Source organism: Tamandua tetradactyla, chromosome 7 (genome assembly GCF_023851605.1).
Source record: "Tamandua tetradactyla isolate mTamTet1 chromosome 7, mTamTet1.pri, whole genome shotgun sequence".
Lineage (NCBI taxonomy): Eukaryota > Metazoa > Chordata > Mammalia > Pilosa > Myrmecophagidae > Tamandua > Tamandua tetradactyla.
Window position 1 is genome coordinate 165,685,197 of NC_135333.1, and position 16,136 is coordinate 165,701,332.

Genomic DNA, 16,136 nt, shown 5'->3' on the forward strand with positions numbered 1-16,136 from the left:
GCTGATCAATCTATGCATGGCTGAAAATTAAGAAATCGATGCATGGACATCCCGGCCTGCCGGGTCTGTGGACTAATTGTCTTTTCTTGCACTTTGCATTTGTCTTTCATTTAGCAGTTTTAGCCCTTCTGGAAATAGGTCACCTGGACTTCTTCCTGAAAACCAACTTTACTCTAATTTGATGGGATCCCTCTTACCCAGGTAACATCCCCCTTCCTAGCCGCTGCCCAGAGTGTGTGTCTCCATTCCTTCCCTGAGACTAATTGTATATTCATGTGGTGGTACTCCCCATAGCCAGCACCATGCACCTCACTCCTCTGTTTCTGCTTGGCATGGCCATAAGCCCTTCCATGGGCAATGATGCATGCCAGGCATGCCTCAAGATTGCCTAAGTTGGGAAAAAGGTAGAAACTATAACCAGTATTCATGCCAGAGCAGTTCTGAGACCTGCATTATTCTGTATGCACCCTAAAGGAAGGTCCCCCAGCATGGTATAATCCCACCTCACCAGGTTTAGTAGTGCTGTTTTTGCTGCTCTAGGGTGGCAAGACTATCACCATAATCCCTAGAAAGGGAAACAGTTCCCAAGTCCACCTGGCCTTCAACACATGTACAGTTTTATCCCCCACCGAATCTGACACCTTTTCTGGTACAGTTCTCCTGGTAGTGCAGTGCGTACGAGATCAGGGGAGAGCTCTTGGCTGTGCTGAGGTGGAGGCCTCCTGGAAGCTGGTGCCATGCAGTTTGTCTTTGCCCACAGCTATGAGCTGAGCCCTTATGAAGAAAAAAAAACAAACCAAAAACCTGGGTTCCCCCAAGCATGTGACCAAAGCCAGGGCCCCGCCAGCAGGTGAAGGAATCCCAAGGCAGGTGCTGGATGTGAAGGTGCAACCTTGTCCCTGGTTTTGCAAAACAAAAGATGTTTGGTGTCCTGAAAAGGATATCTTCACTTCCTTTTTTACTTCTTCACATAGGGTGGAATGTGGTGTGAGCCAGTTTCGACTGTGCAGTTGAGAGCAATACTCTACTGCAGAGCTCAGCACACTTTTTGTTCAAAGCACAGATAACTATTTTGGCATGCATGCCATATGGTCTCTTTCACAACTATTCAATTCTGCTATTGTGGGCCCAAAGCAGCCATAGACAATACATATAGAAATAGAATGGCTGTGCATCAGCCGGGGGGCATAGGCTGTTGAGGAAACAGATCAGACCCCTCAGGGGGAGTTGCCTCTCCCTCACTTGCATACCTCACATCACCCTGCTTGGACCCAGAGGATGGCTGGTTAGCCAAAGGCAGGTAAGATTGCTCAGGGAAGGAACAACCTAAGACAGGCACAGTCGCAAAGGGGCCATCAAGGGAAAACTTGAGGCCAACAAAGGTGGGGCACAGACCCTCACACCCTCCCCCCAACTTTGCAGGGACCTAAACCCTGCATGGTTACCTTGTTTCCCACGCCCAACTCAAATCGGGACATACCAGCACCTATAACAAGAAAAAGACGAAATATAGGTAATGCTATAACCCCTTCTTCTAAGTCGGGGTAAGCATCAATGGGGAGAAATTTAGCAAGCAGGCCCCTTGCGGCAGGTAGGCCCCTCACCCCTCCTTGCACATTTAAACTACTTCCTCTTTGAAAATTCCCCAAATTCCCCTGAGCAGTCAGAACTACACACAAACAGGATGCTTGCCCAAGAATGGATAAAACTGCATGTAGGGAAGATAAGACAAATTCCTGTAAAGAAATCCCTCCCCTAACAGCTCATCTGCTTCTGTAAACCCAGTTTTGCGCTCTTCCTGATTTAAACCAGCCAGTCATTTACCTTGTCTTTAACGTGTCATTCTGTCTATAAAAACTGATTGTTCAGGGCTCGGACTTTCAGAGGCTACTCGGCTGAGCCCTATGGCCATAGATGAATAAAAACCTACTTCCTGAAACTTTGGAGCCTTGGCCCTATTTTGTTCTGTTTCTGTGTAACGTTCCTGGAGGCTTGCAACCTTGTCCCTGGTTTTGCACAACAAAAGATGTTTGGTGTCCTGAAAAGGATATCTTCACTTCCTTTTTTACTTCTTCACATAGGGTGGAATGTGGTGTGAGCCAGTTTCGACTGTGCAGTTGAGAGCAATACTCTACTGCAGAGCTCAGCACACTTTTTGTTCAAAGCACAGATAACTATTTTGGCATGCATGCCATATGGTCTCTTTCACAACTATTCAATTCTGCTATTGTGGGCCCAAAGCAGCCATAGACAATACATATAGAAATAGAATGGCTGTGCATTCATTTATAATACTTTTTGGCACAAAACTTTGTTAACAAAAATTAGGTAGCCAGCCTGCTGAATATAGATGGTTGACTCCTGCTTTAGGGGGTCAACATAGATATAATCTAGGATCCTGAATGACTTCCTGGGATGCAGCTATCCTATACTCTAGATTATCTACTAGCTCTGACTTTTATGTGAAAGAGAAATAATTCGTTTTATTTAAGTAACTTTTATGTTGGATCCTGTTAAGGTGTTCAAACCAATATTTTAATGTAATTGTATCTTACCTGTGAGAAATCACTAAATATTTTTTATCTTGATCCACTGGAAGTATTATTATTTTAACCACTAATCTATTTCTAAAGAAAGGAGTGGTGACTGGGGAAGTAACTTTCTCAAAATCCCATGGTGAGTCTGTGATGGTACTGAGAAACACTCCCATTTCCCTTGACTCAGAAGGTGCCAGCTACAAGTAGCAACCAAAGATAAAGTTTTTTGAATTTATGGTTTTGTTTTTTGTTTTTTTTTAACCTGAAATCATTCATGAAAGCAGTTAAATGCCAAATGACCTCTGAGCCACTTATTTACTAGTAGAATATAATGAATAACATTTAATTAAATACAAGTTAGTTGCAGGTTCCTACCTGCAATTCTGGTTAAACATAAATATTCTAAAGGCAGCATACTTGTAAAGGAAATTCTAATATGTTGCATACTATATTCACATTTTACCGGTCATCTAGAGCATTTTATGTCCTATTATCAACTTCCCTAACCATCTTTTTATTCATAATCAATATGAAATTGAGAAAAATAGTGGAATGCTTCTTTTCACATTGCTGATAGCTTTCTGAAGAGCAAGAGGATCAAAAGGAAATCATTGGTTGTTCTGAAAAAGAAAATTTACTAAATAAAGTAGTTGAAAGGAATGGGCTATAATTGTTTTTGAGAAAATTTGTATTTATTGTTCACATTGAAAAATAGACCTTACAAATACTCTTTTCTCAAAAAAAATACTCTTCTCTATTTTACTTTCTCTTTTTTGTGATGACATCTGTGTGTATTCTGTTTATGGCTCTTGTCACTATTGTAAATTCATTCATTCATCTCTTGGTTTCATAATTTTAAAAGTACAAAGTGATTTTTATGTTACTAGTTTGGAGTTTTGCAGTGGTAGGGGTGGTTTCCTTGTAGAAGTTTTTCTGGCATAGCAATGTCATGTTCTTTATTGGTGCGTTATTTTCTAAACCTATTCAAGGCAGCTCCTCCTGAGACAGCTGTGACAATAATGTCCCACCATGACAACAGAGGAACAGTGCCAAAGCTCAGCAAAACAAAATTTACTTGGCAGAGTAGAGAGAATAGAGGCTTTTCACAGCTCCTTGGAAATGCTAATAAGGTCTCAACCTTGAACCATGTTTGCTTTTTTATCTGGGAAATCCTTTCCAGTTATGATACCATCAGTATAATAATAAGGAAGAGATTTCAATTTAGGAGTTTATACATTAGAAGATTTTATGAGAAGGGCTGGTCCAAAATATAGATGCTCCCTTTTCACCTGGGAGAATGGTGTGTTTGGGGATATTTTGAAACTCATAAACAGTCAATTTCTTAGAGTCCTTAAACTACAACTGAAGACAGTCTCCACCATTGCAGAATTCATTTGCATCACCACCAGAGGTAGTGTTGTGTTAATATGAATGAAATCATTTGCCATGTGTAAATAGTTGATTCAGAGTTCTAATTTTGTTCTCATGAACAGCTCTTTTAAGCTTCCCTGCACTTTCTATCTTATGCTGCATAAATGAATGGAGAAAATTATTATTTGGTGGCTCAATTTAAAGGTTCAGATTAAACCAACTGAATTTAGCCTTTATGCTCACACCCTTATACTCACATTCACACCTTATGCTCCTTCCAACATCTGGTACTGATCTTTTAAATAATTGGTTAGAGGAACACTATTTCATGGGTGGGATAAATTAGTCATGCTAGTTTTATGTCTCAATAACAGTGTTTTGTTTTTCTGACATAAAATCATAAAGGCTTAAAGCTGAATTGCTGTGTGGAAGCTCTCCTTTCCCTTCCTATGCCTCATCCACAGTAGAGTAGTTAAATGGATTGTGCTTTTCTTCTGTAATTTATCTGTGTTTTCAATGGCATAAATCCCATGAACAGGTAACTATTAAGAATTCCCACAGCCAACACTATCTGTATAAAACTTCTATTCCTTCTTAACTATGAATCTTAAGAAATTACATGTTTTACATGTAATAATCTGTAAGTCTCCTTTTGATCAGTCTTAGAATTAGCAACTTATAGCCCAAAGAATTATATAAGGTGACACAATTTAGTATTAAGACAGATAATACAGGATCATACAAGCCTGAGTTATATATAAGCCTAGCAAATGCCATCTATTGGTTAGGATTGTCTTAAAATTTATCATTTTCAACAAAAGAATAAGAAATATTCTTATAAATAAGCATTTGAATACTTATTATTATTGTTATTTAGTATTGGATGTCAGAAAATATTTCTGTTTTTATTATTTTCACATATGCTCAATCAATAAGAAAAGCAGTTGGGATAAAAACAACATAGGAAAAATTATTTATGTGTCTCAAAAGATAAGGCTTAAATAAATATTTCATGATAGCTAAATCAGTAATATGAATAATAATATGTACACATTGATTGGTCTCAGTAATAAAATGTTGAAGGTTATGATTACACTTATTTTCATTTTAAGTTATTTAGTAACCAAAGAGTATTTTTATAAAAAGCATGTTTTTTGGTGTCTCAAAATTATATCTACCAATTTTTTGCTCTTTCTTCATTTCTTATACCAAAATATGTGTATTTTTTTTAAAGTAAACAAGGCTTATTGTAGAAAATTTGGAAAAATTATTTCACCTGCAGTTCTATCAGAGGTAATTGTAAACATTTCCTTGTAAATCTTCCCAGTCTTTTTAAGGAAATGTGCACAAGCATTTTTTCTTTTACAAAATTGGGATCAAAGTATATATAAAGCCAACAGTGCCTTACTCTCTGCTTTTCCTCCCATTATGTTATTTTAAACGGTTTACTATTTCTTTAAATATTACTTTGTGACATGATTTTAAAGCTTAATCACAATTTATTTCACAAGTCCCATTGTTGGACATTTAGATTGGACTTAATTTTTTCTTTTTATAATAATATTCAGAAGAATACCATTGAACATAAACCTTTACATTATTAGTGTTTATTTATTTAGGATAAATTCCTAAACCTGAGATCATTGGATCCAAAGCTATAGTCACCTCGGTCTTAATGGGTGAAATAACTTTAAAACTGTTGCTATTTTCAAGTCTACAGTTTCATTCAATTTTATATGATAAATGAATTCTTTAACAAAAGAATTTCTTTAAAATGAGAAAGACAGTTTTGGCTTTCCTAAGAAATGGCGACTTCAGCATGTCTATACATATGTTATTTTGTAAGCATTGCAAACATATTTGGAGGAACAAAATGAATTGGAGTGCCGCTCCTGCCATGACATGTACCTATTTCCCCATTCACAGTAATCTACCTGTAGCTAGAGACTTGATAGCATCACACCTGCCATTTAGAAAGGTACCTGGGGGGTGGAGGTGAGAAAAAGACCTTAGAGGGTGGAGGTGAGAAAAAGACCTTGGAAAAGTGTTTGGATGACAAGAGATGGATTAGGAAATAATGCCAAATCAGGCAAGAAAGAATTAACCAAATAATGAAAATTATGGCCAAAGTGGGTCTGAGACCAGAGCTAATACTTTTAATCTATTTTAATGTATGCTAATAGCTGACTTAGTGAAAATTTCTTATTGATATACCCAAACACAATGGCTTGCACAAACATTTTGGGGAATGGACATAATTTTTGATCCATGATTTTGACGTGCCCCTGAAAATAGTCTCCTCAATCACTTATCACACACACATGTACCCATCAAGGTAGCTAGGTGAATAAAATAATTTAAAAATATTTATTTACGAAGTAATAGTGTTTTGAGTGCAAATGTTACCCATAGACAGTGTACAAGTATTAATTAAATGCTTTTCTGTGTTAAGCTTAGCCAACACAGAATTTGTTGATCCATGATTTTGTATCACATCTGAAATTCTTTGTATTGCTGCTCTGGAGAAAGGGGGATCTTTTGAAAAACAGGATGAAGGACCAGCCTGACAAAAAAGTTGTCTGTTGTTGCCTAGGACAGTTTTCCTAGTGGTGAAGTCCCTTGAAAATATTCTCTTCCCTCTAAAAACCAAAGGGTAGGAATAAATAACCTCTCCTCCTTAAGCCGAGATTAGAAGGATACTTGAAATCTATGAGTCAGAGGTTAGCAGAGAGATGAGAAACTCAGAAGTGAGACCAGGCAGGGACAGGCAATTATGTTAGGACAGACTGATGAAATCACTCTTGTCAGTGACTGCTTGGATCTCTTAGAGCAGTAATTTTCACATCTGACCATCAGCCCCAATTGGGGGATTAAAAAATCTACTAAATCAGAATCTTTCAGAGTGGGGTTTGAGATTCTATCTTTTTACAAAGCTTTTCAACTTAGCCAGGTTAGGAGCTGCTGTCTTGGAGCTTTAAATTTTTGAAATTGTGAGTTTCAAAACAGTTTCTTCATTTGGAGGATAAATTTCAATTTTTGTTTTCATTTACTACTATCTTACTACATACTTTACTGTTCATGATAATTCTGTGAATATATTCATTATCAGAATTGGAAGGGAATTTAGGGAATAACTAGTCCAATATCCACACTTTTTTATTATTAGCAGTTATCTACTTAGAGTAACACTCATCTACATTGGAAGTCAAAGTTAACATGGTATCAATATCTTGTATCACTTGTCTTTAGTTCTGTTGTACCTATTCCATAATATACTCTTTCTGCTTTTACAATTACAAAATATTTTAAGCATATAGAAAAAGTATAGCAAATAATATGACAAATAATAATATCCACTATCTTGCACAAATCTTAGCATCTTGCCATATTTCTTTTAGATCTTTTTGTTTCTTTTTTTGGAATAAAAGTACCAAAAAGTAAGATACAATGGAAAATACCCTGTCTAACCCTCCTCAATCTCTTTCTTGTGATAACTGCTATTGTGAATTTGGTGTTAATCATTCTCTTGCCTGTTTTTTTTTAACCTGTTTTATACACTTTTATTGCATGAGGTATGCATCCATAAATGATACATAAGATTATTTGTCCAGTTTTAAACTTTACATAAAGGGGGTATTGTACCTATAGTCAGCAACTTCCTTTTTACTTTTTTGCTTAAGTACAGTTTAAGATTTATCCATATTGATAGATGTAGCTTCACAACGTTTATTTAAACTGCTGTATAGTGTTCCATTGTTTTAATATACCATGATTTATTTATCTATTCTGTCCATGTATATTTAGGTTTCTTACTTGCACATGTTCCTTGTGCATGTGTGGGAAAGTTTTTCTAAGGAAAAACCCAAAAAATTAGATGTACTTTCAATTTTATTAGATATTGCCAGATTGCTCTTTTATACAAATTATTCTGTGTATAAGAGTTCCTATTTCCCCTTCTCATTATCACTGGGTATTATCAGATATCTTAATTTCTATCAACCTAATGATGTCTCTTTATTATTTAAATTTGTATGTATCTGAGTACTAGTGAGTTGAACAATTCTTCGGAAGTTTATAGATAATTCTTCTAAATCCTTTTTTTTTCTTTAAGTTTCAAAGTTTGTTTTTCACATTTCAAACCTTAAACTTCTGGAATTGATTTTTTTTTGTATATGGAATGAATTATTTTTTCTAGATATGTAACTACTTATCCTAACACCCTTGATTGAATAGTATATTCTTTACCCACTAATTTGCAATGCTATCAAATTTCCATAAATGAATGGACTCAATCCACTTTTTAACCTTGAGGAAATAGCAATTTGAAGAGATTTGCATAGTGAAATGATTAAAAAGAATTTCACAAACAGTAAATAAAGGAAAAAAATCAACCAAATTGACAAAATTTAATTTTGCATGTGTATTCATCACCATGATCTTTTTTAGAACATTTGGATCACCCCAGAAAAAGAAATAAAAAGAAAAAAGAAAAAACTCATGCATACCATACCCCTTACCCCTCCCTCTCATTGACCACTAGTATTCCCATTTACCCAATATATTTATTTTTTAATTTTAACATTTGTTCCCCCTACTATTTATTTATTTTTAATCCATATGTTTTACTCAAATGTCCATACCATAGATAAAAGGAGCATCCGACACAAGGTTTTCATAATCACATTACGAAAGCTATATCATCATACCATCATCTTAAAGAAACATGGTTACTGGAACACAGTTCTACAGTTTCAGGCAATTCCCTCTAGCCTAATACACCTTAAACTAAAAAGGAGATATCTATATAATGAGTAAAAATAACCTCCAAGATAACCTCTTGACTCTGTTTGAAGTCTCTCAGCCACTGACACTTTATTTTGTCTCATTTCCCTCTTACCCCTTTCAGTTGAGAAGGTTCTCTTAATCCCTTGGTGCTGAGTCCCAGCTCATTCTAGGATTTCTGTCCCACATTGCCAGGGAGGCTTACACCCCTGAGAGTCATGTCCCACATAGAGAAGGGGAGAGCGGTGAATTTGCTTGCTGTTTTGGCTGAGAAAGAGATAGGCCACATCTGAGCAACAAAAGAGGTTTTCTCCACCAGACACTTTGACATATTCTTATTGCTTAATAACCACAGAATCCAAATAACAAGTCCCACACACAATTCTGTACCTTAAAAAAATACTTGTGGCAAAACTAATTATTAGACAGGCTTAAGGAGTAACATTTATAAAGTTATCTGAATCACTGAATACTGTTTATGGAGTGGTACAGAGAAGGAATAAGATGAAAGTTCTCTTTGAAAAATCCTAATCCTGAGGGAAGAACCAGAAACTGATTCACATGGATCAGGCCAGATCAATAGCCCAGTGAATCCTCACTGAGTCCTTACTGTATGAGAGGCATTTCCTATATATTATCTGATTTCATCCTCACAACAACCCTGCAAGATAAGTATTATTACCCCCATATTGTAGATGAGGAAACTGAAGCTCAGAGAGGCTGAGTGTGGAATATGGAATCACATTGTTACTAGTTTGTTTTGAGTTTACAGTGTTTTAACAATTACAAATCAAAAGTCTAACTATGGCAAATAGTTGGTGTTCAATAAATATTTGAAGGAACAAAACTAAGAACTTGATTTGAGAAGTTTTGTATAGAAGGGAAGTTCAAGAATGGACAAGATTCAGGAGTCAAGGCCAGGAATGATTACAATGGAAAATCAATTTAGAAGCAGGAGATAGAACATGACATCAGGAATCAATGCAGACATAAGACAAGATTTTCAGAATGAGAATCTCTACGGTATTGAATTCTTTTCTGAGTGTACCGCGGTGCTCAAGATTTTTGAAATTCTGTTGTGTAGAAGGTAAAGAAAAACTTATTTCAGTGCTGTAGTATTTGTCTCATAAGGTAAGCCTTAAATATTCACTGGGGACTGTTCTAGTTTGCTAGCTGCTGGAATGCAATATACCAGAAATGGAATGACTTTTAACAAGGGGAATTTAATAAGTTGCTAGTTTACACTTCCAAGGCCAAGAAAATGTCCCAATTAAAACAAGTCCATAGACATGTCCAATTTAAGGCATCTGGGGAACAATACCTTGGTTCAAGAAGGCCAACGACGTTCAGCGTTTTTCTCTCTCTGCTGGAAGGGCACATGGCGAACATGGCGGTGTCTGCTGGCTTTCACGTGGCTCTACCAAAAAGGGGCTCTCTCCAAAATGTTTCCTTTTTTAAAGGACTCCAGTAAGCAACTCCACCTTCAGTGGGTAGAGACACAGCTCCATGGAAATCATCTAAGCAGAAGTTACCACCCACAATTGGGTGTGTCACATCTTCATGGAAATTATCAAATTGCTCCCACCCAGCAATATTGAATGAGAATCAAAGGGCATGGCTTTTCTGGGGTCCACCACAGATTCAGACCAGCACAGGGACAGATTCTTTAAGGTTTGGGAAGAACATTAAGGGGCTTTTAATTATACAAATATATGGTGTATACAAATATAAAGTATATATATATTGTAGCATGTAGTATATACAGATGCAAAGTGGATATGCTTGGGAAACTGTGGCTTCAAGGAGCTAAATTATTTATTGAAAAATAGGTCCTTTATAGTGCAGGCAGAGTTTTATCTCTGCAGGGTTTCCCCCACACCCCACCCTCCTTTTACATTTTAATGATCCTGAAATTGCCAGCTGCCTGTCAGAGCTTTTGCAACCAGAGGAAATTTATTGCGTAATTACCATTTTCTGTGTACATGGAAACTTAGGCTTGTGTAGAAATTTCTGTCATCTCACTGTTGCTTTGTCACGTTATTTGCATAGTACCATAAATATTTAAATTAAAAATTCGGTCCCATATTGTCATGTAAAATAACCTCAAAAACATTATGCTTTAATATAGCACTGAAAAGAAAAGTTACCACGTGTTCTAGTTTGCTAGCTGCTGGAATGCAACACACCAGAGATGGATTGGCTTTTAATAAAAGGGAATTTATTTCGTTAGTTCTTCAGAGGAAAGGCAGCTACTTTTCAACTGAGGTCCTTTCTTACATGGGAAGGTACAGGGTGATCTCTGCTGGCCTTCTCTCCAGGCCTCTGGGTTCCAACAGCTTTCGCAGAGGTGATTTCTTTCTGCATCTCCAAAGGCCTGGGCTGAGCTACGAGTATTGAGATGAGGTATGCTGAGCTGCTTGGGCTGTGCTACGTTGAGTCTCTCATTTAAGCACCAGTCGATTAAATTGAACATCATTCATTGCAGCAGGCACGCCTCCTAGCCAACTGGGGATGTAATCAATAACAGATGAGGTTCACATGCCATTGGCTCATGTCCACAGCAATAGAACTAAGCACCTTCACCTAACCAAGTTGACAACTGAATCTACCATACAATGTGTCCAGAAAGCATGGAAACAAAGCTATAGGATGTAAATTTCTTATAAGCAAATGAAAGTTTGTCATTGGAAGACTGGCTTGCTGTCCATATTTGCTTGATTAGTGAAAACCACATGTTTTACAGGTCCCAAACAGTAGAGGCACCCACAAATATTTGTTTCATTTTGTCACTGGCATATGTGCAACAAGATTATGTGTCATGGGCTTGGCAATGCAATTAAGAACCGTGGAAATTGCCAAATATAAGAGATATTGGCATTTCTGATGCATACGTTATGAAAGACTCAGATACTAAATATGTATCAAACTTTCTGGCTAATACTCAAGAAAAGCTGTCTAAATTCCTGTTATATGTAATTCAATTAAGAAAATAAAAACAAATGCAGAAAACATGCTGGTATTCTTTAACATGTCTTAAAATTATCCTGTTAATCCTAGAAATGATAAAGGGCTAGGAAGTGTCCAAATAGAGTGTCACCATTTGATGCCATATTATCATGCTGTCTATAAGTAGTGATTCAGAAGTTTATGAATAGGAGAAAACTCAGACTCAAACTTTGATTTTAATACTGCATACTAAAGTAAAATATCACTGTATAGATAAATATATGCAGTTATTGACTAGTAAAACAATTTGTGTACCTTTAATAATTTGCTCGTTTTTGGAAAAAAAACTGCTTTAAATTGATGGTACATCTGAAAAGTGATGACATTTTGTAGTTAAAGAATTATAATGCCTCTCTCAATGTATGCATCAAGACTCTTCTGTCTGCTACCTCTTGCTTTTTCTTGTATTCTAGTTAGGCAGGCTACACCAAAGAGTCTAAGCCAAGACCAAGAGAACTACTGGAAAGGGGTATAAGAATTATTTTTAGCTTTCAACAGAAGAGAGACTATAAAAAGAATTGGATTGGACTTGGTAAAACTCAGCATGGACTGTTAATGCCTGACCTGTGGTGTTATTTAGGAAGGACAACCCAGGCTTTTGGAAATGTATTGCAGTGATTATCCTTGAGGCTCTCAAGGCAAGCGCATACCTTTATGTGCTGGGGGTGGGGAGGAGGGTATCCATGACGACAGTGAGAATTACCCCCCATTGCTTGTCTTGAAAGAAGCAGATCTTGGGATGGGAAATAAGGACTTGAACGAGCCTTAGGCTGAAGATGAGGGGAGAACTCTTTCTCCCTCTCACTGGAGCTTTGGCATTTGCCTCGACTTTGGCGCATAGATGTGCCAGTACACTACCAGTGGTGGGGGTAAGCCCACTCTTGTCACATAAATTTAGGTTGAGATCTAGGCATAGAGATTCTCGGAGGGTCCCTAGTATTGGCTCCTGTTTCAGTAAGATCAGAAAAGCCACTTCTTATAGTGTTGTAGATTATTTTCTACAGTGATTCAAATATTAGTGTGCATAAATATCACCTGGAGAGTTTGTTGTATGTATAGATATCTGAGACCCACTTCTAGAAATTCTAATTAAGTAGGTCTGAAGGAAGGTCTTTAATCTTGTTTGTAAACAAATTCCCCAAATGATAATAATGCATTTATTTAGTTCACATTTTAGACATCTTATGTTGTCCTCCATTTGATTACTTTTGAACCTCTGTTGAATTTTTGTTATAGATGGTAGCCTGGCTTGACAAATTATTGGAAGAGCTTTCTGCATGCTTGACAAGTCATGGAAAAGGGGAAGGTAATGTTTCACACACACACACACATACCCACACAGGCCAGAACAGTGGAAGCAGAGGTGGTAACTGAGCTGAAGAGAACTATACTTGGTAGAGTGGCATTAAGGACATCAAGGAAGGCAGCAGCCCTAGTTAGGATTGAAGTCTGCAAGGTTTTTCAGGTACAAGAAATAAGAGGAAATAATTTTGGGGTCAAAGATCCAGACCGTTTAGAATAAAAGGGCTCATGAGCAGATGGTGGTTTCCAAAAGAAGGAAAAACACTCTTTCTCCCTCCTACACCTCCTTCAGATATAGAATTAGCCTGTAAGGACTGATTTGTTTCTCTCAAGGGTGACAGACAGGAAAAGAAGACAGAGTCTGACACTGCTCTTGGGAGCCATTCTTATCAACTAGGGCTTCTTTGGCAGTTCCGAGTGGTACTGGTGGTTAGGGGACGTGGGCCAGTGTGCGTGGCTGGCTTGAGCTGTCACGTCTCCCTCCTGCCCCCCAAATCTGCCAACAGCTCAGTGACTGGAAACTTTAGCAGCACGTCTAGGGGGCACTTGAGTCTCTACCAATACTCGAGTGACCTCGCTGCTTTGGGATTCTACTCACCTGCAGGAAAAATCCTTGTTTCAGATTACACAGGAGGGGGAGGCTTGTAGAGTTCCACTCAGTGCTCTGTACTGTCTGTTTTCCTCACAGGCTTGGGGCCAGTTTCCCTTTCTCTCCCTTGGCTCAGAGAACACCCTTACATCTTCCACAGGTACCCCCTTTCTGTGCTCCCCCAAGCTACAGGGTGTTGATGGTGAGCTCATTGCTTTCTCTTTGCAGGACCCATTCTCAGGGTCAGGCAGTCTCAGTAGCCCTAATGACCTCTTTCTCTGTTGCCCCAGGTTAGGCACAGGGCCATAGAGGAAGACTAGGACCGGGTAATGCTGTAGGGATGGATCCCAAAGCAATGCTAATGCAGATTTGCAAATGAAACCTTGAAAATTACCCCAGGAAACAGCAATAATATCCATTTTCAGGCAGAAATAAGTTAAAAGAAGTTATTTTATGTCAATCCAAAGAAAGGCAATTTTGACCTTTTTGTCCTCAGTAGATTGTTTGCTTGAAATAAACAATGTTCACATGAAATAGCTGTCATTAATATGGGTGACCTAAAGGTTAATAAAGCCCAAGGAATGCTTTTCATTGTTCTGTATTATTTGTTTCCATTTTGTGAAACTATGTGGCCAGGGAACTGCACAGTTCCAGTGTGCGGTCCAATAGTGACGTGCTAATTGCATGCTTTAAAATACAGATTTATGTTGGTTTGTTTAGCCAAACCAGGAGAGAAAGCAGTGTAGGGGGTTATAAAGAGTCAAGGTTATAAACTTCATGGGGCTTTCTGGCAAATAAGGAATTTTTATTAATTCTTTAAATGCAAATATCCAGTAATGTCGGTACTTGTTACACCCCCTGCAGCGCTCCAGGTAGCAAAGGATTGCAACCTGCTCAGCTGGGGGCCAACTGGAGAAAATATTCATGATTATTCAGAGGGTTTCTGTTTCCAAACAGTATATCTGACCAGAAAAGACCCTTCTTTGCCCCTTTCTTAAAGCAAAGGAATCCCTTCCATTTGTCCCACTCGCAGGACACATTTTAGAATGAAATCAGCAAGTACCTTGGCAGGCACCCAAGATATCAGGTAAATTGTTAACTATCTGACTATTCTTTTACAACACCAAAATTGAGTGTGATGTTAAAGCAAAACCTCTTTATTTTAAACGAGTGGTTCATAGTCCTATTTTAGATGCCCCTAGTCCTATTTTAGATGCTCCTTCTTAAGAATTTAAAAGCATGCTTTTCTATTTTCTTTTTTTATCATTTTACTTTTTGTATAATAAAGCAAATGTCCAGACCTAGAATGATAATCAACATGTATGAGTTACCTTCATACTCCAGCGAAGGACATGGACTACCAGGAAAGAGATTCCAAATCTATCTTCTTGTGACCAAGTCAACATGGGACAAAATTTTCACACTCTACCTGATTACCTGTAACATGATACTATTCCTGACCTGTGCTTTTGTTTATAATGCATAGAGTAGAGTTTTGATGGTTAACAGAGGAAGAAGTGATTGCTTGATGTTTAACGGAGGAAGAAGTGATCGCTTAACAATAGTAGTTCTCAACCTGTGAGCTGAGGACTCCTGGGAAACTGGAAAATCCTGAAGAGACAGTGTTTTCCAATATGCATGTGCAACAAGCATAGCCTGTACCCTCAATAACTAACAAGCCTAGCACACACATATGTGCTCTTTGTGGTCAGGCACCATATTGTTTTTCACTCACCTTTGCATCGTCAGTGCCTCCCTCCGTGCCTGGTATATATTAGACACTCAGTTAAAAAAAAATAAATGAGCAAGAGAAAATAATGAATATGATTTTCCAAATATATGAGTCCAATTGTAATAAATAAAATGTAAATTTATTTTAAAAACATTATTAAATTCGTACTTTATCATTGTGGTTTCTTAACGAATACTATGAGCACAAATACTAACTTAGAGATCCTCAGGATTTTTTATGTTAAAAGGGTTCCTCATCCCTGCAAAGCTTAGAAACCACCCACATTCAAATTCCCTGACAGGAGGCCTCTCAGTTTTGACTATTTAGGTTCTCATGCATCTCACCTCTTCAGGGGCTAATATATTTCATTATTGAGCCATTAAGTGTTAAAAAGTTCTTCTTTATATGAGTTGAAATTTACTTCCTTGCATTTTCCCACGGTCTTATTGATTCCAGTTTAGAGAAACAGAATCGGTATATTAGGCCTTTCTCTAAGGAACAACCTTCATCTGTTGCCAGCTTCTCATTTTTTTAAGCAAATTATTATAAACTAGAGTCTTTATCAAATATAACCCAAATTCCTCCTTTTGAAATTTAAAACTGAAGAATATTAAAATTTTACTGTTTCTATCAATTCTGGGTCTTAAAAGATAATTATTTTTTAAAAAATACATGTAGGCACTGAACTAAAGTGGGAGCCATCATATAGTGTGCAATGAATACCTCATTGTCAGAAACTACATTACCAGAAATAGAAAAAGTATAGGAGATGAAGAGAGAAATTCTTGAATGTAGACCTCTGCCTTACTGCTACCTC

At 37.4% G+C, this 16,136-nt stretch overlaps 1 protein-coding gene across 16 annotated transcripts in view; it reads left to right on the top strand.

Moving 5' to 3' along the window:
* Nucleotides 1-16,136, top strand: part of LOC143642817 (uncharacterized) — a 231,358-nt gene that overhangs the window by 100,550 nt on the left and 114,672 nt on the right. For 9 of the 16 annotated variants that reach the window (XR_013155896.1, XR_013155897.1, XR_013155898.1 and 6 more), the window contains exon 3: nt 12,933-13,002. The exons of the other annotated variants lie outside the window; for them this stretch is intronic. Coding sequence is in view for 5 of the 9 variants with exons in the window: in XM_077111682.1 (XP_076967797.1) it covers nt 12,933-13,002 (70 nt within the window). In the remaining 4 variants the exon portion in view is untranslated. The remainder of the gene's footprint in view (nt 1-12,932; nt 13,003-16,136) is intronic. 16 annotated transcript variants of the gene reach the window in all.